The 26,423-nt window shown below is 43.9% G+C and overlaps 1 protein-coding gene across 5 annotated transcripts in view; it reads right to left on the bottom strand.

Moving 5' to 3' along the window:
* Positions 1-26,423, bottom strand: part of LOC127622948 (nectin-1-like) — a 331,151-nt gene that overhangs the window by 50,485 nt on the left and 254,243 nt on the right. For 2 of the 5 annotated variants that reach the window (XM_052097141.1, XM_052097142.1), the window contains exon 9: positions 17,219-17,320. The exons of the other annotated variants lie outside the window; for them this stretch is intronic. In XM_052097141.1, coding sequence (XP_051953101.1) covers positions 17,219-17,320 — 102 coding nt within the window. The remainder of the gene's footprint in view (positions 1-17,218; positions 17,321-26,423) is intronic. 5 annotated transcript variants of the gene reach the window in all.

Genomic DNA, 26,423 nt, shown 5'->3' with positions numbered 1-26,423 from the left:
GAAAAAGTGCCAATTTATGCTATCATGAATAAGTGTTAATTAACGGTTGTAAAGTATTGTGTAGTGTAATTAGTCGTTGACTGTTCTGTTTTATATACTTCCGAAAATGGCAGTTCTTTAATGAGACATGCATTGCTATAAAAAGCAATGTCAACAGTCAAATGACATAATATGTGTGTTAGCATTGCTATGCATTAACAACACTACAGCAAAATTGCCCTGCTGGTCTGAAGCAGTCATCTCGACAGTCTCTCTAGTATAGACTGTTTATTGGACTATATTACCTTCGAATCCTACTTTAATCTTGATAAACTTTATATCGTTTAAAGCTCCAAGTCTCTAGTTTCGAAATATGCCCACTGTTTTGCTATATGAATTAAGAAATTACAGTAATGCATTAATCAGTGGCAAAAGTGTGCACCAAAAAAAAAAATTAATAAAATAAAATAAAAATCTCATAATGGAAACAAGAACATTCATTAGGAAATCCAATGAGCACCGGGGCAGTTCGGAGTGCCCTTTCCTGTGTTGTCACACCAATCGCATTTTTTAAAACATACAGTCAATGAGAAGTTGTTTTATTTAAGTTTTCAGCCATCAGACTCCACTCAAGATTGGTAAGTTTATACATATTATTATAATTTTTTTTACTATTTACTAATGTAATGATAGTATCTGGTTACATTTTTATAGAGACAAATCAACGAATGCTGTCAGATTAATGTATGTAAATCCATTTTACTCAAACTATTGTAATACAATTACATATGTAATTTTATGTGCAAAAGGTCTTCAGATGATACTTTTGATAAGGACTGGACGAGCCAGCAACCATTCACCAAGTAGAGCTAGGATGTCACCAAGTGTCCTTTTTTGGTACTGGGTCTAAACAAATTTTCTTATATATATATATATATATATATATATATATATTCTTTTAATTATTTGGTTTTTTTTTTTTTATAAAAGAAACAAAGTTTGGTGCACGTTTAGTGCAGTATATCTTCATTACAATAAACTTAAGCTTCCAAAACTTTTTTATTTATTTAAATTATATCAGTTATTTTACTCCTGCAATAAACTCCTAAGTATCTTCTTTCAAACAAGACCAAGATTAATTAGCCTGTAGTCCAAAGCATTCATGAATTACCACCCTTTAAATTTTTAATCAACAAGTACAGCTTGGATGACATCCAGTGGCCATGTTGGGTACTGCACCTACACAAAATGTTAAAGGGCACCTATTATGGAATTTTGAAAATTACCTTTCATGTAGTGTGTAACATAGATTTAAGTGAACAAAAACATCCTGCAAAGTTTTATATATGAAAGTTCACCGTAAAAAAAGTTATTGTCTCTCAAAAGTAGGAGTCGACTCTGAGTCAATGTAATGAATCGTTTTTCCAATGAGTCATTTTCCTTTTCGTTGTGACGTCAAGACGAAAAATTATTAAATTGTCCGCGCCCACTCATTGCGCGCACGAGACACCAGGAAAAACTTGAAAACATCATGTCGACAACAAGACGCTGTGTTCTGAAGTGCATATCAAAAGCGAACTTTTTTTCACTGCCCAGGGACAAGCATGTGAAGAATCAGTGGCTAGAGTTTATATTTACAACTATACCACACAAGTATAGCCCAAACCTTGTGCTGTGTTTGCGTCAATTTAATGACGATTGCTTTACGAACATGAATGCTTTCAAGTGTGGATTCGCGAGCCGGTTGATACTGAAGGAAGGTTCAGTACCAAGTTTATTTTGATCAGCTTCCTCCGAATCACAACCTGTAAGTATTATTAATAATTGTTGCTTTTATGTGTTTTTTAGTATGCTTAATAAGTATTTGTGTGTGTTGTGTAAGTTACGCTCAGTGCAGCTTTTAGGTCTCCAATGTCAATTTTTTTGAAATATGTGAAATGTTTGTCGATGTTATTGGAGTTGTCATAAAAAATAGAGCAATGACTTGTAGTAATGCAGTGCTTTACCAATATGTTTATGCGTTGGGTTAACACAAACAATAACTGATTGGGTGTTTACCACCGAACTTTGGGCTATGATCGCTAACATAAATCAACTAAAATTCCTTCTCTAATTTGGATTTTTTTACTACAAAGCGGTGATGGGCGTTCCGTTTCCGACAATCTCTGCACAGAGTATACCAATCACAACTGACTGGGTCATCTGACCAATCACCGCAGATTAGCGTCACGCAAAGGAGGAATTTGGAAAAATGAGTCGTTGAGCGAATCATTTGGGAGTCGGTGAGCAAATCAGGTAAACATAAATGTATATTATAAGACAACAAAAGTGTTTTTTGTCATTGCATGCATGTAAAACTGTTGTTGGGGACTCCGAAAACAATATTAGACACATTTTAAATGCCATAATAAGTGCCCTTTAAAGCAAACAAATGTTTTGGCATATCAACCTAAAAGTTTATAGGCAACTTTATAAGATGGCTTTTTATGGCTTTTACTTCATAGCATTTTTAGGGTCACCAGAGACAGTTTTTATATAATTTATAGAGAAAAAAAAGTTTGGAGCAGCACATTTTCATTAAAATAAACTTAACTTCAATAACTTTTTAATAATTAAACTTATATTCATTATTTAGCTTCAACTATAAACCACTAAGTGTCTTCTTTCAAACAAGACCAAGATTAGGTCTGTAGTACAAAGCATTCATGAATTACAACCATTTAAATCTGTGTATGTCATTTTCTGGTAAATGCTGAAAAAGTTTTTAAAAATGTCAAAAAGTGTTGTTGAATTAATTTATATAAGAGGAGTTAACAGGGTAGATAAGTTTATACATCCCTTGTCAAATATGCAAAATCAGTATTTAAATATTACATATTCATGTAAACACATACACAGACACACACAAACATACTTAGGTATGCACTTACATACACACATGCACATATATACCATACATGTAGCATATATACACCTAAACTGTAAATTAACATATATAAATACATTCTCTCATATGCAGTACTGCCCTGAAGGCAACAGAATACCAGCCCACACTCAATCCCACCCAGAATCTCACACACCTCTGTACCCAACATGGCATACTGTCTCCAAATGTTGATGGCCACCTGCTTCTTCCATGATGGCTGTGCCTGAGTCTCTAGCCTTTACTCATACAATCATTAAAATTTCCCTTTTATTTCCCCAGTTTTCTAGCTTTTTCTGCAGACCTCTGTGCCCACCCATCAGTGGTCACATGATGTAGAGATCCAGCTTTGACACTCAGGAATATTGGTATACACTTGACATGCTTTCCAGCAGTGATTATATGATATCAAGACCCAGCTCTGACACTAAGGGCAATTTAGAGACCCATACAAAACAAGAAAAAATAAACAAATTATTAAATTAACAAAAAAAAAGAAAATGCAGAGCTCATTGCCCCCCAAGGAGGAAAGATAATGCAAACCCCAGAGCATGACAACCGGGGGAGTCTGCAACCTTTCTGTTCTGTGTGATAAATGCATTCAGAACTTTACACACATACACACACAATAATAATAATAATAGTAGTAATAATAACCCATAATTTGAACAGTTAAGAATTCTTATATTTGTACTAAATTCTGTAAGGGGTGTGCACAGGGGTGTGTAACACACTTCTGTCACAGGAAGTCTTGTGATCTCCCTGGCAGGCTTTGCCTGGTCATTCTATCACCCATCCATCAAACCCAACAAAGGCCTCGTGGAACAGAACCAAGCCAAAGGACATCAAAGCAATCCACAAACAATGTGTCATGAATGATTAATGAGGCAGACGAGGAGATTCGGATCCAAACGCAGTTTTGAATTTTATTGAACCAAAACACCAAATGAACAACCCACGATGGGGAAAAGAAACATAAACTGAATAAGCTGACCAAGGTGGACACGAACAGGGCACTAGGGAGAGAAGCACACGCCAGGACAACATCAAACAACGATCGACGAAGACTGAACAAAGACACGGGGTATAAATACACAAACATGGGAAAAGGGGCCAATGAAAGAACAGAACTCAAACAAGATAACAAGGTGATTAACAGAAACCAAAGGCAAATTAACAAGGGCAGGTGCAAACAATGAACAGTGAACACAAGACTATGGAGGTACAAGCGTGACAAAAGTGAAAACTAAGGAATACCAAAAGTGACAAAATCACAAACAAAGGGCAACAGTGAGACAAGACAGGGTAACCGTTACATAGCCCCCCCCCCCTCAAGGATCGGATACCAGACGATCCTTGACAACCAACAACAAAAGACAAAAATCCACAAGAACAACATGAGGGCACCAGGGGCAAACAGACAGTACAAGTGGGCACATGGGCAGACAGGCAGACCAGGGGGGCACACTGGGCAGGCAGGAAGTCCGGGGGGCACAGAGGGCAAGACAGGCAGGTCCGGGAGGTGCCAGGGGCAGATAGGAAGTCCGGGGGGGGGGAAATGAGACAGTCCACGAGGGCACGAATGAAGGTGAGACAGTCCACGGGGGCACAAGTGGAGATGAGGGTTAGGGGGCCAGGGAGGTATCGACCGGGCAGGGACAGGTTTTGATGGTCTGGGAGCTGGCCACTGGGCAAGGACAGGTTTGGGGAACCTGGGAGGAGGCCACTGGACGGGGACTGGGTCAGGAGGCCAGGAGGGAGGACTCAGGACGGGAACAGGGTCAGGAGGCCTGGGTGGAGGCCACAGGACAGGGACTGGGTCAGGGGGCCTGGGGAGAGGCCACGGGACTGGGGCTGGGTCAGGAGGTCTGGGGAGAAGCCACAGGACAGGGACTGGGTCAGGGGGCCTGGGAAGAGGCCACAGGACGGGAACAGGGTCAGAAGCCCTGGGAGGAGGCCACAAGACAGGGACCGGGTCAGGAGGCCTGGGAGGAGGCCACAGGATAGAGGCCGGCTTTGGTGGCCTGGGAGGTGGTCGTGGGCCAAGGGCCGGTTCAGGGGACCTGGGAGATGACCACAGGACAGAGGCCGGTTTTGGTGGCTTAGGAGATGGAGTGGCCACAGGGGAGGCCGGCGGAGCCGCGTGAGGCGGAGCCAAGGAGGACCTCTGAGGCGGAGCCGAGGGAGGTGATGGCTCAGAAGGCCCAGAAGGCGGAGCTGAGGGAGGCTCAGGAGGTGGAACCGAAGGAGGCTCAGGAGGCGGAGCCGGGGTAGGCGGCGCCGTGGGAGGCTCTAGGAGCAGAGACCAGGAAGACTCTGGAGTCTCTGGGGGCAGAGACGTAGGAGGCTCTGAGGGTGGAGCCGTCGAAGGCTTGAGTGGCGGTGCCGGAGGAGGCTCGGGAGGCGGAGCCATAGGAGGCTCGGGAGGCTCTGAGGGCAGAGCCGTCGAAGGCTTGAGTGGCTCGAGCGGCGGAGCCATAGGAGGCTCGGGAGGCTCGGAGGGCGGTGCCGTCGAAGGCTTGAGTGGCTCGAGAGGCGGAGCCGTGGGAGGCTCGGGAGGCTCTGAGGGCGGAGCCGTCGAAGGCTTGAGTGGCTCGAGAGGCGGAGCCGTGGGAGGCTCGGGAGGCTCTGAGGGCGGAGCCGTCGAAGGCTTGAGTGGATCGAGAGGCGGAGCCGGAGGAGTCTCGGGAGGCGGAGTCATAGGAGGCTCGGGAGGCTCTGAGGGCGGAGCCGTCGAAGGCTTGAGTGGCTCGAGAGGCGGAGCCGTAGGAGGCTCAAGAGGCTCTGGGGGCGGAGCCGTCAAAGGCTTGAGTGGATCGAGAGGCGGAGCAATAGGAGGCTCTGGAGGCGGAGCCGTAGGAGGCTCTGGAGGCGGAGCCGCAGGGAGGCCCGTAGAGGCGGAGCTGCAGGAGGCTCGAGAGGCTCTGGGGGAGCCTGGAGGCTCAGTGAGGAGACTCGGGGGCGGAGCCCTGGAAGGCTCGAGAGGTGGAGCCCTGGAAGGCTCGAGAGGTTCAGGAGGCGGAGCCCTGGCAGGCTCGAGAGGCTTGAGGGGCGGAGCCCTGGCAGGCTCGAGAGGCTTGAGGGGCGGAGCCCTGGAAGGCTTGAGAGGCGGAGCTCTGGTAAGCTCAGGGGGCGGAGCTCTGGAAAGCTTGGAAGACGTGAGAGACGGAGCCCTGGAAGACTCGAGAGACTTGAGGGGCGGAGCCCTGGAAGACTCGAGAGACTTGAGGGGCGGAGCCCTGGAAGACTCGAGAGACTTGAGAGGCGGAGCCCTGGAAGGCTCCAGGGGCTTGAGGGGCGGAGCCCTGGTAGGCTCGAGAGGGTTGAGGGGCGGAGCCCTGGAAGGCTCGAGAGGCTTGAGAGGCGGAGCTCTGGGAAGCTTGGAGAGCGGAGCTCTGGAAAGCTTGGGAGGCTTGAGAGGCGGAGCCCTGGAAGGCTCGAGGGGCTTGAGGGGCGGAGCCCTGGTAGGCTTGATAGGCTTGAGAGGCGGAGCCCTAGAAGGCCCGAGAGGCTTGAGAGGCGGAGCTCTGGGAAGCTCGGAGGGCGGAGCTCTGGAAAGCTCGGGAAACTCGGATGGCGGAGCTCTGGAAAGCTCGGGAAACTCGGAAGGCGGAGCTCTGGAAAGCTCGGGAAACTTCGGAAGGCGGAGCTCTGGAAAGCTTCGGGAAACTTCGAATGGCGGAGCTCTGGAAAGCTCAGGAAACTTCGGATGCGGAGCTCTGGAAAGCTCGAGAAGCTTCGGAAGGCGGAGCTCTGGAAAGCTCGAAACTCGGAAGGCGGAGCTCTGGAAAGCTCGTAAACTTGGATGGCGGAGCTCTGGAAAGCTCGAAACTCGGAAGGCGGAGCTTGAAAGCTCGTTAAACTTCGGATGGCGGAGCTCTGGAAAGCTTCGGGAAACTTCGGAAGGCGGAGCTCTGGAAAGCTCGGGAGGAGGAGCCCTGGAAGACTCGAGAGGTGCTGGCTCTTGGACGATCGAGGCTTCTGGTGCTGGCTCTTGGGCGGTCATGGCTACTGGCACTGGCTCGTGGACGGTCATGGCTACTGGCACTGGCTCTTGGACGGTCACGGCTACTGGCACTGGCTCTTGGACGGTCACGGCTACTGGCACTGGCTCTTGGACGGTCACGCTACTGGCACTGGCTCTTGGACGGTCATGGCTACTGGCACTGGCTCTGGGACGGTCGAGGCTACAGGCGCTGGCTCTGGGACGGTCGAGGCTACAGGCTGGCTCTGGGACGGTCGAGGCTACAGGCGCTGGCTCTGGGACGGTCGAGGCTACAGGCGCTGGCTCTGGGACGGTCGAGGCTACAGGCGCTGGCTCTGGGACCGGTCGAGGCTGACAGGCACTGGCTCACTGACCTCTGAGGCTGACAGGTTCGGCTGGGTCACCGTGGCATGCGCCGGCCTGGGCTCGCTGGGCTGAGGGCGGCCAAGGGGGGTTTAGGGCATGGGGCAGAGGCTGGCGGAGGCTGGAGAGCAGAGCCCTTTCCCCTTCTCCTCCTCCTCCGGGCTGAGGCGACTGGCGAAGCTGGGAAGCTGTTCCTGGTCAGCGTGGCTTCAGGCTTGTTGACCGTGGCTGGCAAGGGCTCAGGTTCGCTGACCGTGGCTGGCGAGGGCACAGGCTCGCTGACCGGGACAGGCGTGGGCTCAGGGGCAGGCAGAGGGGTCTCCACTGTTGATGGGATGCTCGCTAGTAGGGTCGCCTCTATGTAGTCCAGAAGACTCCAGCCGGGCGTTGGCAGTGGTGCCCGCTCCCTCAGTGAGGGGTTCAAGTTGTCCCTGAAGAAAACCATCAGCATTTCGATCCGGGAAGTTGGTTAGGTTCAGCCAGGGGAGGAAGTTGAGGACGTGGTCTACTATTGGGCGGTCTTCTTGTTTCAAGTTGAGCAACCGGTTGCTGGCCCAAAGAGCTGCTGGATCCATGATGTTGGTCGATCGTTCTGTCATGAATGATTAATGAGGCAGACGAGGAGATTCGGATCCAAACGCAGTTTTGAATTTTATTGAACCAAAACACCAAATGAACAACCCACGATGGGGAAAAGAAACATAAACTGAATAAGCTGACCAAGGTGGACACTGAACAGGGCACTAGGGAGAGAAGCACACGCCAGGACAACATCAAACAACGATCGACGAAGACTGAACAAAGACACGGGGTATAAATACACAAACATGGGAAAAGGGGCCAATGAAAGAACAGAACTCAAACAAGATAACAAGGTGATTAACAGAAACCAAAGGCAAATTAACAAGGGCAGGTGCAAACAATGAACAGTGAACACAAGACTATGGAGGTACAAGCGTGACAAAAGTGAAAACTAAGGAATACCAAAAGTGACAAAATCACAAACAAAGGGCAACAGTGAGACAAGACAGGGTAACCGTTACACAATGCATGCAATGCAATTACAGACCTCCAGACATTTCTCAAGCTATAAAAGTTCATGATTAAATATGCATTATTTTTGAGTGGGAGATTTGTAAGAATCTGAAACAAAGGACCATAGATCAACTGTCAGATAAGACAGTTGACCATGTGACTCTGAAAAGTCACTTCTGATTGGCGCAGGACACCTTTGGGGATGCGGCCAATTTCAGTTCAAATGTTTCCCAACAGGAAGAACATGTTATCGTCCTCTATTCAGTCCCTTCTCTTCAGTCATCTCTCTTGCTCCGCTGACTGCTCAGACTTCGCTCTGACTCGTCCTTCTTGGTCCTCTTGGGATCTCGTCGGAACCAGGTCCATGCCATGTGAGGCAGAAGAAGCTTGGGACTCGACGTCCCAAGAAAGCTCGTCACTCTCAATGGTTCACACACCCATGAGAAGGCCTCGCTTCAAAGTTAACCTCATCATTCATACAGACAATAACTATACAATCTTACAGAGGTCCAAAACATTGATGGACCAAACTTTCGACCAAGCGCCAAGAACCAAGCAACACAAAGAACGCAAGGAAACACCACAAAGACACGCAAGTACATTTCCAATATTGTGTTCAAAGTGCTGGTTTATGAATTAAATAATTTGGGTAGTCCGATAGCAAATCGATGTAGACTCAAAAAAGGATACATGGTTTTTAAGGTATTGTCAACAATACTCCATAAAGTTAATTTTCACTGTACTGATAATTTATTTCACATTCTGTCACTCTTTTCACCAACCTATCTTATGTGTGTTAGATTAGATTTATGTTTATAATAGTAATAAAGTTTGTCTGTATTCAAAGATGATTGACTGTGCTATATTTTGATAAATAATCTCATCCCTGTTTCTAAAAGATTTTGCTTCAAAGCTGTACCTAAATACATGTGATATTATTTTCAATAAGACTTGAGAATAATATCACTCGAATAAGTGAATTAATCATAATTCACTTATTAAAGCTAATTCCTTACAGTGGAAATTATGAGTGGATACAACGAAACGTGTATTACAATTGTAATTATTGTAAAGAAACTATTAAGACAAATAATCTAGTTATTTTTCATTTATCTAATTTATAATAAAATCGAATGCGACTAATTCCATTATACATTTCATTACCTAATAATGTACAATAAGGACAGTTTAAGTTAGTTCATAGCTCACATATTTCGAGACCCCCTCTTCTAAAATTAGCATACCAAATTTCCTTACATATAATGTGGAGAATACGGGCACTTTAAAGTTACCTTCTAAATGTCGCTGTAAAGGGATAAATGGAAAGGAGGAGGCGAGAACCGGCTTGACGATGTAAATCATATTTTAATAGTAAACTTAAAAGACAACATAAACACACACACATGACGGACATGTCCGCTAACGATCTCTCTCTCCCGCACGAACCCCTGCAGTCAGCCTTTAACCCTCACAGAGGCATAATTAGCCTAATATGGGACCGGGTGCGTAGGATCACGACCCGGCCCCGCCCTGCCACATTCCTCCCTCGTTCTCTCAGGCTGGGGACCCCTTACTCGCCAGTTCTCCGATTCGCCGCAGCTTGTTCCTCGGCCACTCCTCCACCCTTTATCGGACGACAGCTGCGCCTCTCCGGGCAGATCCGAGGCAGTCCTCCAGCCCCTGGCGGATGGAACACCTCGCCACGTTCTCGGGGAACAGAAGGGGTCTCCCCCACCCCTGGCAGCGGTTCTCTCGCTCCAGGCGGTCGTCAGTGAGCCCTCCCCGCTCACGGTCAGCGGTCTTAAACCCTGCTGCGTTTCAGCGGCTGGTAGGCAACTCCTGCACCCTGGCAGCGGCGCTGACCGCTCCAGGCAGTCGGCTAGGAGCTCCTTCTCCCCTCGTGGTCAGCGGCCATCTGCCGGGGGACGAGGAGCCCAGCCGCCTGAACGAGGACAATGCCATAATTAGCCTAATACGGGACCGGGTGCGTAGGATCACGACCCGGCCCCGCCCTGACACAGTCGCATACCAAATATTCTTACACGAGTCATGGTAGTTTACAAAACTGTAGTAACTATGATTCATATATGTCGTTCAAACCATGACGGTTCAACAATATAGAGATGTCGTTAAAGACGTTAGGGGTTGGAGTAATAAAGAGTCTGCACGGCCGGTCCCCAATCTGGCAAATCAGCCGAGGAGTGGGATATGGCCAAGCCGGATGTGGCAGTTTGGGAGACAGAGAGCCACCTGCAGCTGCCGTGTGTGTATTTATGTCTTTCAGTTTCATTAAATATTACTTTGAATGTTCAGTCAGATCTCTCCTCCTCCTTGCCCATTTTAACCCTGTTACATTGGTGCCGAAACCCGGGAAGGAGGAGGGATGCACTCTCGTGAAGTCCTCGCTACTGCCGTCCGTCCAAAGGAGCAGCCATGACCGTCCGCTGGGGGATGGTGGAGTCGCTGCCAACCGCCTGGATGTGGAGGAACAGCCGCCATCCACGAGGGGAGGAGGGGTACGTTGCCGGCTGCCTGGAACAGTGGAGCCGATGTCAGGGTCCGAGGTGCTCGCTACCAGCTGCCAGAACGCAGAGGGGCATTCCATCCACCAGTGGTCGGAGGACGGACACTTTATGAGTTGGAAATCGAGCAAGCTCACAGGGTCCTCAAGTTATGATCGCGAGTTATGCGAGGCGAGCAGTAAAGGAAGGCTTTCTTTGAAGAACCACAACATTTTCGTGTTCCCAGACTTTGCGAATTTGACATAAGAGAAACATCTATTCAAGGAATTCTAGAAACTTTTACAACAGCGGAGGTTGCTTTTGCACTGATGTCCCTGGCCAAATTGAGAATAGATACTAAGGATTGCAAAATATTTACATGCCCTCAACAAGCAATGTCTTTCAAAAAATCAATGGACTGAGGAAATCATGGTGTGTTTTTCACGTTACCCCCAAGTGAACTTGACCATCCGAGGAAATGGATTGCCTGTTTCTTTTTTTCTGTGCTGGTTCCGCCTAGCGGCTGGAGTTTGTTTTGTGGAATTGTTTTTGCAGGACATTGGAAGGATTATGTTATCTGCTGCACTCATGAACAGCCAGCTCACTAAACATTCGTTTGACTGCCCGAGGAAACAGGGATGACTGTGCTGGCTCCGCTAGCGGCTGTAGCTTGTTTTGTGAAGGAACATACCTTCGGGACAGTTTTCTGAATTAATCTACATGTTCTTTATTTTTATTCTGCCTATTCGCTGGAGTTTGTTTTATAGAATATTTTCTGTTATTTAATTCTGTCAGAGGTTCATTTTGGCTAATATTTATGCACCTAATGCTAATGATCAGGGTTTTTTTATAGATTTTGAAGGGAGGTTGCAAGCCGCTGGCTCCCTCATTACATCTGTTGTTGATTGCTCAATTGGAAACATCAGATCACATCCTGGTGAGTTTAGAGGTGTTGCCACATATGGTGAAAAATAAATCATATAGTTGGCACTTTAACGTATCCCTTTTGAAAATCCTTATTTCCAACACATGTTAAAGATAGAAATCAATGTTTATATGGAGACCAACTGGTCTTCAGTATCCTCTGTGGGCGTGGCTTAGTTAAGGTAGTTCTTAGGGGTCAGATTATACAGTATGCCTCATTCATAAAAAAAATCCAAAGCACGAGAACTTATGGAGTTGTAAGGGAATTTAAAAGTGCAGAGGTAGAGCTGAAGCACTAAATGTCGTCAGATGGCCTCAGACGATATAATACTATTTTGTTGCAGAAGGTGGAGTTTTGGTTATTCACTATTTTGAGTCAGGTGACAAGGGCAGAGCTTTTGGCTAGGTATTTAAAGCAGAGAGAGTCTTTTTTTTACCATTCCCTCAGTGAAATCTGCTGTTGGTGGAAATTTTTACCTAGAATGGAAAGCTTCTGCCAACCATGATACAAGCCCGGATCAGTCTGATTCTTAAAAAGGACAACGATCCAAGTGAGTGTAAGAGTTACCGTCCAATTTCCCTGATCCAGCTAGACGTTAAAATATTGTCAAAAATTTTGGCTAACCGATTAAGTAAAGTTATGACATCTCTTATACATATAGATCAGGTGGGGTTTATTCGGGGTTTCAGCTCTTCTGATAACATCAGGGGTCTCATCAATATCATGTGGTCATGATCTGATTCCGGTTGCTGCCATCTTACTTGATGCTGATAAGGCATTTGATATGGTAGAATGGGATTAACATTTTAAGATTTTGGAAATACACAGGTTTGGGAACACTTTTATTGGGTGGATAAGTTCCCTCTTTCCCTATTATTGTTCTGTCTTGCCCTGGAACCATTAGCAGCCGCGATAAGAAAGGAAGATGATTTTCCAGGGGTGGTATGTTTTTCAAGAGAGGTATGAGACAAGCTTTTGCTTTGAAGATGATGTTTTATTATTCATCTCCAACCCCACTAGATCTATGCCTTGCCTCCACAGAATTACTAATGAGTTCATGAAGAGTTGGGTCCTGGCTGGTGTCATGAACGGAAGGCAGGCCATCCTTAACTCTTTCCCCGCCAAACACGGAATTTTCCGGGTTTCCGTGTTTTAGGTGTTATACGGTAAGGAAGACCCCTCCGCATGTTTTGAAAGAGTACGCAACTCTTTGATCAAAGAAACAGACTGCGATCGTCTCAAACATGAAGAAGTGGAGTATTGAGAAGCTCAAAATATCAAACATAAACATGCCTTTTTCTCAGCTTTTTGTCTGAAATGTTGTTTTTTGACAAAACCGACCTCTGTTCAAGTCGCAATAAAAAAAGAACAAATGAAGATAAAATAAAATCGTTTTTTTTTGCCTAAAAGCAGAGGCTCAGATCTTTATTGTGATATATAGCATCTTCATATATTCATGGAAGAAAATATTCTGTGGGCCATTAAAATTTAGCGAAAATCGTCAAAAACCCTGGCGGTGGCTGGCAACTTTTTTTTTAAAAACGCTGGCGGGGAAAGAGTTAAGGGATGGAAGTCAGCGGGAGCGCCCTCGTTTCTGCAGTAGTGCATGGAGCTGAGCAGGGTGGCGGCTTTTGAGGGGATGGTGTGTAGAAGGCTGGGCAATATGGGCTTATTTAATTAAAAATGGGGTAGATATTTTGATATTTTTGGAAGGCTCTCAGGGGGAGAGGTTGGAGTGAGATCTGCAATGTTGAATGTGTGTGTGCATTCTTATTTTGTTATTGTTGTTTTTTGTTTGTTTGTTTCTGAATACTTTCTGTTGATTTATTGTTATTTGTGTCATTGTTTGTTTGCGTCAGGGGGTTAGGTTCATGTATTTTGATTCTTTGTTTCCTGTTATGTTTGTTTGATCTGTCATTGGAATCACTAAAAATTGTTAATAAAAAAAAAGTTCAAAGGTCAAAATCCCAAAATGTGACCACATCAAAATTACCCATATTAACCATGTGTTGTGTGTAGGTGTTTGCAGCAATCAGATTTTATTCTCTCATTTTAGTAACAACATAGTAAGAGCAAGCTGTTTAGTTTTTTCATTCCAAGAATACAACAATAACTTTGTGTATAAAGGATGTATCTTTTTGCCAAACAGCGTCCAATCATTTTACAGCCGTAGCATGCCATCAAATGTAAACCTGAAACATTTGGCATTTTTACACACACTACAATCAACAAAACTATAAAAAAAATCCCAGATGACAAATGATGAGCATATAGCAGAAAAAAAACACACCTACACTACGGTGTGTCACAAGTATGTAAAGTAAAAAATGCATGTGTTTGTGAAAGTGACATTGCATCATGTGACCAAAAGTCTAGCACATTTTAACTTTTGCAGGCAAGTGTTGACCAATGAGAACTTGGGTACAGCTTTCAGAAAACCAATTGGCTGTATTCCCCACTTGATTTTAAACTGACCCAGTTCTTTCCATACCCTTAAAAACATCTTACGAATTATTTTTCATAAAATAAACATAACAAGACCTGTAACAGAGAACAGAGACTAAAAAGACAATACAAGTGATATAGTGCCATACAAACTACTCATATGGTGTTGTTGGGAAACTACTGACTAAATTAGGCCTGGACTGTTGAGTACCATTATACAGGAAAAGGAGGAGGTGTGAAGAGACGAGTAGAATGAAAACCTCACAGCAAGGACTGACAAGCTCAAGGTAAACAGCAGAGATTAGATTTTACCAAGTGTTTGGTTTGTAGTGGCGGTATGATGCCTTCGTAATTAAAATACGTGTATTCTGGTAGAAATGTATTCACAGACTGCACTGCTTCATTCCTTTACAGAGAACTTATTGAAACAAGGATTCTGTTCTAAAACCCTCTGAGCTGCCTATGTAGGCAGCATTTTAAGGCATCATAGGCATGGCTCCTGACCTCTAGACAGCATAACTCATTTATCTTCTAAGATACCATCTATTTGGTCAAGTTCTAAGGCACCAAAATGTGTATCTTTAGTGGAAAATGCAATGCCATAATGCATTGTGGCAAGTTCAGTGTAAAAAAAAAATCCATCTGAAATGGAGGCCGAAGTGAGACAATACAGATTAATGATTTCGTGGTATAAAATATATCAAACTACTTAAAAATGCACAATTTATTCTAAATGTGTTTGTGCTTTTTATTTGTATGCTTATTAGATTAAAACACAGATAGCTTAACAGCATGATAATGCTGAAATTATCCTTAGTTCAGTTATGAAACTCTAGTTTTCTTTCTAAAACCTTCTCCTCCCCAGCATCACTTTTCTAGATCTGCTTCACAGGTCTATATGCTTGATGCAGTATATCTTATGTATATCTAATTGTATGTCTATTGTATGTACATATCTTAACATAGCATATCTGTGAACATTCTAGTGGTAGAAAGTCTTCGTACACTTCCATGCACTTTGTGTGAGGTGTGCTAATTGTATGATACAAAGTTAATGTCTTGAAGCGACGTTGTGTCGAATGAAGCGACACTAGGGGTCTTTCTTGAAGACCTTGGTTACCTCTGAACTTGAGAAAAAGCCATTGAGAAATTGCCAGACAGAATTTGCATGTCCCTCCCTCAGACATACAGGTATAAAAGGAGGGAATCGTGCAGCTGTCTATTCAGATTTTATCTTCGGAGCCGAGCGGTTTTGTGTTCAGCAAGCTGGTGTTCCACTACTTGCGCCTCAAAGAGCATTGCTGTTGGATCCTATGGTGCATTACCAGCAGCTTTATCCCTTCTCTGAACACCAGTGCAGTCTACGCTCCTGAACACTTCGACAGCGTTTCTATAAAGAGCAAATTGACCTGTAAAAGAGTATATTTCCTCTAAAAGAGTATACACATTGCCGATGAACGTCTTTTTAAAGATGTATTTCCGTCTTTGTGTAGTTCCTGGATGCGGCAGATATCTCTCCACTTCTACCACTCATATCCCGGCAGCCTAAACAAGGCATGCTCAGCGGAGAGTGAAGTATCCACCCCCAGGTGGTCCAGCTGATTTGGGAGAAGTTCGGCAAAGCACAGTTGGACCTGTTTGCTTCCCAAGACACCTCCCACTGCCCGCTCTGGTGCTCCCTAACGGAGGCTTCCCTCTGGACAGATGCACTGGTACACAGCTGGCCCCGGGGGCTGCGCAAATGTGCATTTTCCCCAGAGAGCCCACTTGCACAGGTGCTGTGCAATGCCAGGGAGGACGAGGAACTAGTCATCCTAGGGGCACCCTATTGGCCAACTTGGACTTGGTTCTAGGATCTTTGCTCCTCACGACAGCACCTCCCTTTTTTCTTTACACCCTGAAGCGTGTTCTTCCCGATCTGAAGACCCGCAGAGATGCGCAGTCGGGTCAGTGCTCTCATGTCTGCAGGATCTACCACCGCGCCACTTCCATGTGTGGTTCGAAAACCCATGTGACGTATTCGGCACATTTATTCTCCCCCAGCCTGGGCATGTGGTCTCCGTGGGGTCTTTTCCCCCTGAAAGAATAGGAGTTGGAAAAGAACGCCTTTTCGAATGCGTGTTATAACGTTAAATGTCCCTAGCTGCTTTAATTCTATGCGAGAAACATTGAGAGAGAAAAGGTGCAGCTTGCGCGGCCTGCTCCCATGCTTGGCGCGTCACTTGTCATCACCCCCTCCAGGGATGCCGGGAACCTAAGAAGTTTATTACGTTTTAAGTTTTTATGGGCCGTTGGGGAAGGGTATGTGCAGTCTGATGCAGCCTGCTGTTTTGGCACGCAACTGCGGTTCAGTACACGGTTCAGCGCATGGCGTGATTGAATAGGGACTCCTAGTGTCGCTTCATTCAACACAACTTTGAGTGAGCGACAGACGGGGAGCGTCTAAGTTACTATTGTAACGAGACGCTGTGTCCCCCCCCCGGCCACGACGCTGTACCGAGCCACTGTAACGGCCGAACCTCATTCTCGGCTCCTCAGTGCAAAACCTGAATGGACAGATGCACAATTCCCTCCTTTTATACCCGTATGTCTGGAAGAGGGACATGCAAATTCTTATTGACCTTTTCTCAAGTTCAGAGGTAACCAAGGCCTTCAAGAAAGACCCATAGTGTCGCTTCATTCGACACAATGTCTCATTCCCTCCATCAGGGAATGGGGGTTACAATAGTAACCTAGACATTTATTACGTTTTGGAAGCAGAGCTAGAATGTGTATGCTGTATGCCTGCAACTGTACACAATCCCTAACACATGTTAGAAACCCCACAGATATTCCAGGTCCCTGCTAAACTTGTCATCTGTTGCCAGCTGACACAACACAAGCCGGAAAATAAGTACCCCTGGGTTCTTTCAACGTGAACTTATTTCCGAAGGCTATTCATCCTATACAATATGCATTAGAGGCTGTGCTCGCTAGCAGTCACACTCCAGAGGCCTATTTTCACCAATACCACCAAAGCAAGAGAAAGGACAAACAGCAATGAGTTCAACAGCGATACTCACCAGCTTATCAGTAAATGCGGTGGACTCAGACTGTGCCATGTCATAGTATGGGGGCTGGAGAGGAATCTTCTGTATCACATCCTCCTTGTCCAGATGAACCACCTTCAAAGGCAACAGAACCTCAGATGAAGATGCCATTAAGTCAAGTGGCAGCTTCCTAAACACCCTTTCAAATGACTTGCTTCAGTGCTTAAATGCAGCAATCAACGCAAGTGTTATGTGCTGCTTGGACCTCCATAAATAATATTGCCGTTAAATATAAATATATATTTTTATAAATATAAAAAAGAAAATATTTACCCCCCATGTTAACTTTTTCTCTTGGCCATAGATGGCACTAAATCACATCTCAGCTAAGCTGTGCTTCTCTTAATCTTGACATTTCATCTGGATATCAACATATGTAAGATTTCTTCCATCAGTTTTATGGTTAATTAATCTATTTCTGTGTCATTGGAAAATCATGATATGTGACTGTATTTAGTTGGATATTAAACGTTTGGGGGGTTTGTGGACACAGTAATGTATTTAGATTTGTGCAGTAAAGAATATTGTTTAATTTTGAAGTGAAAAGGTAAAGTTAGACCCTTAGGTTTAGATGCCTCCCTCAGAATTAGGGCAGAAGGTCTCCAGTAGCATGTTGTTGCTGGTGTTATTATTACTTAATTTAATAATTATTTTTAACTCATGGGGTTAATAATTCCTATTCCTATAATAATTCATTATGACCTATAGGCTTATTGAGTGGAATTCAATATAAGTTCAAAGTATTGCTATTATGACATCCTTTCAAATAAAAAATATGGGAATCTAAATATGTTTACTGTATATGCAATGGCCTGTACATTATATAACAAGTTTAATAGTCAGATGAATCTCTTTGACTGGGATTCTGATATTTGATTTGTTTGTCAGTATTCTGGTATTCAGAGCTTCTAAACTGTAAATTGAAACTTCATTGTGAAAATACATTACAAAATTGTATTAAGGATAATCTGCATTTTCTACCCTCTTTAAAAATTCTAATGACAGCCAGGCCAAGTTTGCCATAGGGGCTTTTTGCCTCAAGTAGTGGTCATCTTAGTCCAGTAATGGGGTAAGATGGATGCTTTTTCATAATTTCAGCATTTGTGACTGCCTACTAAATGTTTCTATTTATTTCCTGAGATAACATATTGGATGATGCATCATCATCATCATCCTGTACATGCTAAACTTATATCTTAATATTAAACTTTTAAAAGTTCAATAGTTCATATTTAATAAAAAAACATTAATATTAACTGTAAAAGTTAATGCACTTTGTTTTTCAATCAACACACTATTAAGCCATGCACATGCTTTTTTAAATGGCATTCTAGAACAGTATGATTTCTCGATCAGTGCATTCTTATAAATAAAATTGTGTAATGACCTTTCAATCATATAACTGACCATTGTCACAGGCAACCAATCTCCTACAAAGCTGTGCTAGTTTATTGTTTCTCATATCACTCCAGAGTTTATTTTTCTTACATTATAACTCACATAAATATTTCATGTCCAAATAGAAATTGTTGGGGTCTTGATCACTGTGTTTTTAATGGTAATGACCTGCTGGCTGTACAGTATAAATTATTTTACATAAAATACAACCAATCTGATAATACAGATTACAGAAAATACAATCCATTACTAAAATGTATATGATAGATGTTCATTCTCCTAAGCTACATTTCACTGCTTGTTCATAGATGACTTGTAGATTTGTGACTTGTACTTGTTCTTTGCACTTGGAGATCAATGATATCAACAGCTGGACATCTATCTGCAAAGCAGGGCATGGACATACAAGCCAAACGTACCTCTTATTGAAAAAAAGGGTAACAAATTGTTATTTTTATCACCATTCATATATTCATACTCGGTGTAAAAGGTTCCATGGGTTGCATTGCTTTATTTTGAAAGTTTGTAAGTTGGCCATAAGACAATTATTTGAATTGTAAGATAAAGTAACTGTGGATTCTTGATATAGAATATATTTTATTCTAATAACCTGGATTTATAATTTAATTTATAAGAAAGATATCTGGGGTAGAACTGTGAACACAACTTTTGAATAAGCTACTTCTGTCACAGTTATTCTCTTTTGTGTTCTATGGACTCTTATTTTGAAATGGTTTTGTGTCATCCGTCTGTAATTTCCCACAAACTACATTCCCCATAATGCACTGCCCTCATCACAGCCATCTGATCCAAATCTTCCTCACCTGTTCTCCATTCCTTCATCAGCACCTTTGCGTATAAATACCCTCTAGTTTGTTCCTTCTTTTGTCAGTTCTTTTATTGTTACATTGTGTTGTTGAAGTGTTACATTGTAATGTTTAGTTGTAGATCTCCAGCGGTTTTCCTTGATTGATTCCTAGTCTGATATTTGTTCCACCCCAGTGTGTTTCCTTGATTGACTCCATGTATGATATTTGTTGCACTCCAGTGTCTCCTTATTAAAAATTTGAAAGTTACTCCTGCGACTCCTCTCTTTCACTCCACTAACCAATTTTACAGAAGAACTGACCTACAAAAGGACAAAACAAAATGAATCTTCCCACAGTTATGGACTATAAAATGCTTCGCACTCGTCTCCCTTACTTCCAAGAGCCAGCACCCACTCTTTCATCGGTGGGCTCTCGCATTGATCTGGCTGAGGAGCGAGAGACGGATTCGTCCCTATCGCTCGCTCTCTCCCCAGATCCAGCTGATCCTTCTCGTGAGCCTGAAGCACGCTTTGGTGCCTCTTCGGTTAACAAGGGGGATGCTGAATCTCTTGAGTCTGCAGACTTTGAGCACCCACCTCTGAAAATTCCACGCATAATAATAAAGGCTGGAATTACTCGAGGTGATGTCCTTCTAGACGGGAGGCTCAAAAACAAAGCGTAGCGAATCGTGCTCCCCCTCGTAAAGACTGGGGGCCGGTTCGTCACCCTCAGCCGCCCCCAAAGCAAGACCTTAGGGCAGTTATTTCTAAAAGGGGAGGGCATCAAGTTCTAGATGCTAACAGTCAAGACGGTCGTGTCTAAAATCCAACATCGCGATTGGTTGGTCACGATCGAACTCATGGATGCGTACTTTCATATAGAAAGTCTGCCACAACATAGGAAGTTCCTGAGGTTCGCTTTCGGGGGTGATCCTTTCCAATATCGGGTTCTTCCATTCGGTCTAGCCTTATCACCTCGCACATTCACAGAATCATGGATGCAGCACTGCCTCCTTTGCGACTCCGGTGCATCCGCATTCTAAATTACATAGACGACTGGCTGATACTAGCACAGTCACAAGAACTGGCATCACAGCACAGGGATATTGTTTTAGCTCATCTGGTTTCTCTGGGTCTGAGACTCAATGTCAAAAAGAGCGTTCTCTCTCCCACTCAGGAAATTATCTGGGCGTTGTATAGAATTCGATCACAATGCGGGCACAATTGTCTCTCGCTCGAATCATGTCCATTCAGAACACCCTGAGCCAAGTCAGGCTAGGCCAAGGTTGCACTGTTCGTCCTTACCATGGACTATAAAATGCTTCGCTATGTACCCTTTCTATGTGGTTCAGACCCCGGTTCCTCACTTTGGGTCCCACTCTAGGTGTGTCTTGCTGTCGCAGGTTGCCAAAGATAGATGCCTCCCTGACGAGCTGGGTAGTGGTCTTAAGTGGTCGTCCAGCTCAAGGGGAATGGGAGGGTCGTCAGCTTGATTGTCACATTAACTGTCTTGAGTTGATGGCTGTATTTCTGGCCCTGAAATACTTCCTCCAGAGGTTGCCATGTCCTTTGGGCCAAGGGCAAGCTCCTGTTAATCAGAGCAGCTTATATCCCTGGATGCCTGAATGGGAGCAGATTTACTGTCCAGACAGAAAATACAGATGGGGGAGTGGAAAATCCACCATGAGGTAGTGGAACAAATCTGGTTGAAATTTTACAAGAGCAGAAGTGGACCTCTTTGCCTCCCGCAATGTCCCCTCTACTTCTCTCTGAGTCACCCAGCCCCCCTGGGTCTGGACTCGATGGCACATTCATGGCCAAGAATGCAGCTGTATTTTTTTCTTGGCCAAAGTTTTCCAGCAAGGGTCCCGCCTCTCAGAGATAATGTCTCTCCTTGACGGCTCGCCTTGGGCGATTCTGGACAGGAGGGACCTTCTGTCTCAAGTGCAGGGGACAATATTTCATCCCTGGCCCGAACTGTGGAACCTTCATGTTTGGCCCCTGAAGGGTACCAACTGAGGGACACTGGGCTTTCAACTAAAGTTATCGAGACCATTCTATGTGCTAGGGCTCCCTCTGCTAGAGGGTGTCTTTGAAAGATGGTGCAGTGCACGTAATGCAGATCCAGTTAACTGCCAGATTGCTTCATTTCTGGACTTTCTGCAGGATTATCAGCAGGCACATGCCCCGCCACTCTCAGGGTTTATGTGGCCGCTTTATCGGCTTGCCATGCCTTGATTGACGGGGTGCCGTTGGGGAGACATCCTCTGCTCGCTCACTTCGTTCGTGGAGCCATGCGACTGAGACCTCCCGCTAGGACCAGGATACCTTCATGGGACTTAGCAATAGTCCTTGAGGGTCTGGTTGAGACCCCCTTAGAACCTCTAGAGTCAGCGTCTGAAACTTCTGACTCTCAAGATGTTTTTTTTTTCTTATGGCAATTACTTCTCTAAAAATAATTGGGGATTGACAGGCTCTATCTGTCTTGCCAGCCTGCTTAGATTTTGCCCTAGAAATGGCTAAAGCAATTTTGCACCCTCATCCTAACTACCTGCCTCCTTTCTCAAATGTACATCTGGTCACCCTCGAATCCTTCTGCTCCCCGCCATTTACAACGCTGAAGCAGGAAAGATTTCACACACTTTGTCCAGTCCGTGCCCTTCAGACTTATGTCCACCGCACTAGCCAGTGGCGTAAGTCAGGGCAACTATTCATTTGCCATGGGGGCCGCAACAGGGGGGCGGCCGCAACCAAGCAGACTATGTCGCATTGGGTGAGGGACACTATTCCCCTGGCCTACGAGGTGTGTGGTCAAGCTTCGCCATTAGGTATCAGGTCTCACTCTACCAGAAGTGTCGCCTCCTCTAAAGCCATGGCTAGAGGTGTCCCTCTGCAGCATGTTTGTGATGCGATGGCTGGTCCTCTCCGCACACATTCATAAGATTTTATAGTTTGGATGTTCATTCCACTCCGGGCTCTTATGTCCTTGAGTCAACATCACAAGCTCATGTCTGAGACCTCTTGCGCTCTTGTGAGCACACTACATAACCATAAGGGGTCCAGACATCCACAGTGCGGCGGCGTGGGTATTCTCGTTCCCAATGCGCTAATTCAGCGCAGCATCAAAGTGTAGCTTTTTGACAGGGAACGTCTCGGTTACTTAACTGTAACCCCTTTTCCCTGATAAAAGCGGAACGAGATGCTGTGATTCATAGGACTGCTCTTCAGACAAAATACCTGACGATGCACCTGTGACGCATCTATTTATAGCCCTGCTACAGGTGCATCCAATGATGTCACCAGCAGAGAATATAAATTATGGTAAATTTTATTGACGTGTTGCACACATATTGACAGATGGTCACACCTAAAGTTGTTCCCAAAGCGGTAAATTATCAGGGAACAGGGGTTACAGTTAAGTAACCCGAGACATTACATTGTAATGTTTAGTTGTAGATCTCCAGTGGTTTTTATTGATTGATTCCTAGTCTGATATATGTTCTATGTCTGCATCTCCCCTCTTTCACTCCACTAACCAATGTTACAACTTATAAATAACTGAACAAAGATAACTAATTCTACAGACTAAACTAATCTTTGTTTGTGTGCCTGTGAACCCATAGGACCATTTATATCAACTTAACTGTATGTGTCTAAGATCACATGCAGAGATCACCCACTGATGCAAACAGTAGAAAATAAACCACATAACGAGGGTTGAAAGAGCCTTGACAGAGAAAGTGTGTCAAACATGCACACAAACATGTTTGGCTTAAAAAAATATAGGGAAAAAAATCACTATCTAGGGACCCCCCCCCAAAGAAAGAGAGAGACCATAGACTTGATTAGAGTATAAAAACATAAAATTGGGTTATGTAGCGATACAGTACAGAATGCATAGTGTAGCAAATATAATGATGCAAAAAATTTTCACCCACGGCACACTAGAATAGCCAACCAAACAGCTGTTATACACACAATATGCACTATCTTGCCTATGAAAACGAACATAGTTGAAAGCTTCCGTCATGGTTAATGGGGTGCGCAAGACATCTTCCAACAAACTGCTGAAAAGCAGATTGAAAAACGATGCCGCAGCCCATCCAGTGAGCTCAGCCCAGGCCTTGTCCATATTGTTTTCAGAGGAATTTTCATTATGCTTACAGTTTTCACCTTGCAAACCTCTTCTGAGAGAACTTCCTTTGTTTGCAGCTTCAGTGCTAGCAATCACAATGTGTTTAGAAGTTTGGGATGGTATAGTTCCTCAGCCCTTAAGTACTAAAGTGGAATGTATTTTCCGAAGCTAAATAAAATGTCTGGAGCTACTTGAAATTGTAACTTAGAAAAAAAGAAGTCTGCGAGAACAATTGTGTGGTGGGAAAGATAGCAGCAAGCCTTTTTTTATTTTCTTACGAATCAAAGAGAGAACAACACTAACAAAAACAAAAACAAAAGGAGCCCCTTGTATGTGCAGCTGTGTGGTTGTTTGGCTTGAAGGGTTGTTTTAGTGGTTTGATGTGAATGAATTGAAATGTTTAAATGTGGGACAATCCTTCTGCAAAGGCAGCCTTTGAGGAAAGATTCTTGACAGTCAAGACCTGACTACGTCACATTTCTGAGGGATATCTATTCATTGTAAAGAGGACTATAGCTTTAAAGAAGATTTCTGAGACAGTGGAAAAATCAATTTAAAGGGAGAATAAAAGGCTTGGCTACCTCTTTGTTATGGCAGCCAACTATTTGTTTCTTGTTATCGCTTATACCTGAGGCCATGCTGAGAGGAATGGGGAGAGAAGAAAACACTATGGAGGCTTTTACAAGTTCCTTCATTACCAAAAAGAAAACACGAGAATGGTGTCAGTCAGGCTTAAAGTCATCTCTCATGTGTGCATACTGCTTATCGTATTTGAGCAGGTACAGTATCCTGTATGGCAAGGTGGTTAACATTGGATTATGCTGAAAAAGGTCTCTCCTTTCAAAATACATGTAACCTACCAGAAACCCAAGGCACATGTATCCAAAGCATTGAGTATATTGTATTGTATTGCTCATAATTAAACAAATAGTTCTGGTCCTGAATGCTGATTGGTCAATACAGCGTTCCATTCGTGCTATAGATACAGTCAACAACGCATCATGCTCTGGTGCCATGGTTTAGTGTGGAGAAATTGATTCCCTGTTACCATAGTTACTATTCTTTACTATGAGACAAATGGGGAGAAATATCTGATAGATTTAGCTATTTTAACAACAAAAAACACGACGAAAAGCTGTTGTATATTTTTTTGAACTTCAGAAAAACCAAAGGCAAAAAACCTGGAACTGTTTTTTTTATCACCTTCCAAACGACAATTATAGAAGCCAAAAGAAGAGCGTTGCGGCTGCAGTTGACCATATGCTGGATACGTGGTTTAGTGTTTTTGAGAAACATTCAAGCTGATTCATGATTAAATCAATCATTGAATTATTAACAGCAGTTCAAGTGAGACATAATGATGAGTTAACACCAGAGAACAACACAAGATACCTGGGGGGAAAAAACGTTACATCAGAGTGGAGTGCTACTTATATTGGTTTTCATGCTTCGAACTTCTCGGGGGAATATTATGCTTCCTGTTCGGTTTGGTGAAGTGTTAAATTAATAAGGTAAAGTTGCTGTAATATGTTTAGGCATACAGTACTGGGTATAAATGTATACCCATCTATATTAGCTATGTCTTTATACTGCCAAACAAAGTACTTACTAAGAAGAAACAATAAAGAAAAATGCCTATGATTGTAGGCTTAATTGTTGTTATATTGCTTATTACTGCACATTTAGTGTTTAATAAAATGTATTTCATCCCCATTATTGAATCCCTCTTCTTTGTGTCTTTTATTTATAGTTTGATTGTGTGTCTACTGTTTTAACCTTCAAAGTTTGAGCCTACTTTCATTGTCTTTCAATTTCAATTGTATCAGCCATATCACAGGTTTCACCTCAAAGTTGGACTATTTTATGTGTAAAAACATTTAAAATATCTAAAATATTTAAAATAATGTGTGGATAAAACACTTTAATAACCATATTAAAAGATATATATAAAAAAAAGTGTTGATGATGATAAAGCAAGTAATTAAGAAGTTAAAATGTTTTAGATACTAATCGGATAACAAAACTTTAACGGGAAAATCCTAAATGTAAACTTCTGTCCTAAGACAGGATGGCTCTGCAGCTCAACAGCTTGCAGCCACAGTCGTCTTTTTTAGGGTTCTATATTTGTTGTTAAAATAGCCACATCTATCAGATAGTTCTCCCCATTTTTCTCATAGGAATAAATGAGTAACTTTGGTAATAGGGCTTTGCTTTCCCCCGCGAGAGGGTGGGGCCTCCTTGCCTACTGTATCTATGGGCACTTTCTACAAGTTGGGCACTCACTGGCCACGTTCACACAACAGCAGAATACAGTTGTCAGGCCTGTTTTGAATGCTTAATACGGAAATGTTCACACACAGGATGGTTATTTATGGGTGTGGCAACCGCATTCCATAACAGAACTGACACCCGCAAATTTTCAGGTCTCACAACCACATTCTCTGCAAACTGTGCTGTGTGAACGGAACCGAAATGGACAACTAGTTGTTAGTTACGTCATGCACAGTGAGAGACACGCTGCACTGTACACGCATGTGTCTCATTTTGGGTTTTATTAACTCACAGAGATGGAGAAATGAGCTGCGCGTCATACGAAGATTCAGCCGCTGTCTTCCAAGGGATGCTCACTGGCACGAGCTTCGTGACACGAAAGCTGCAATCTGCACGCGGTTAAAAAGAATTCAAAGCCGCTGTCGGTTAACTATGATCTGCTGGATGAACCCGTGCCTCGATTGGACTCATTTATTTATGAGTGGTGGTGGCGTAGTGAGCTAAAGCACATAACTGTTAATCAGAAGGTCACTGGTTCGATCCCCATGGCCACCACCATTGTGTCC

The sequence above is a fragment of the Xyrauchen texanus genome, chromosome 29 (assembly GCF_025860055.1).
Source record: "Xyrauchen texanus isolate HMW12.3.18 chromosome 29, RBS_HiC_50CHRs, whole genome shotgun sequence".
NCBI lineage: Eukaryota > Metazoa > Chordata > Actinopteri > Cypriniformes > Catostomidae > Xyrauchen > Xyrauchen texanus.
The sequence above is the reverse complement of the archived record's forward strand: the minus strand, read 5'-3'. Positions and strand labels throughout refer to the sequence as shown.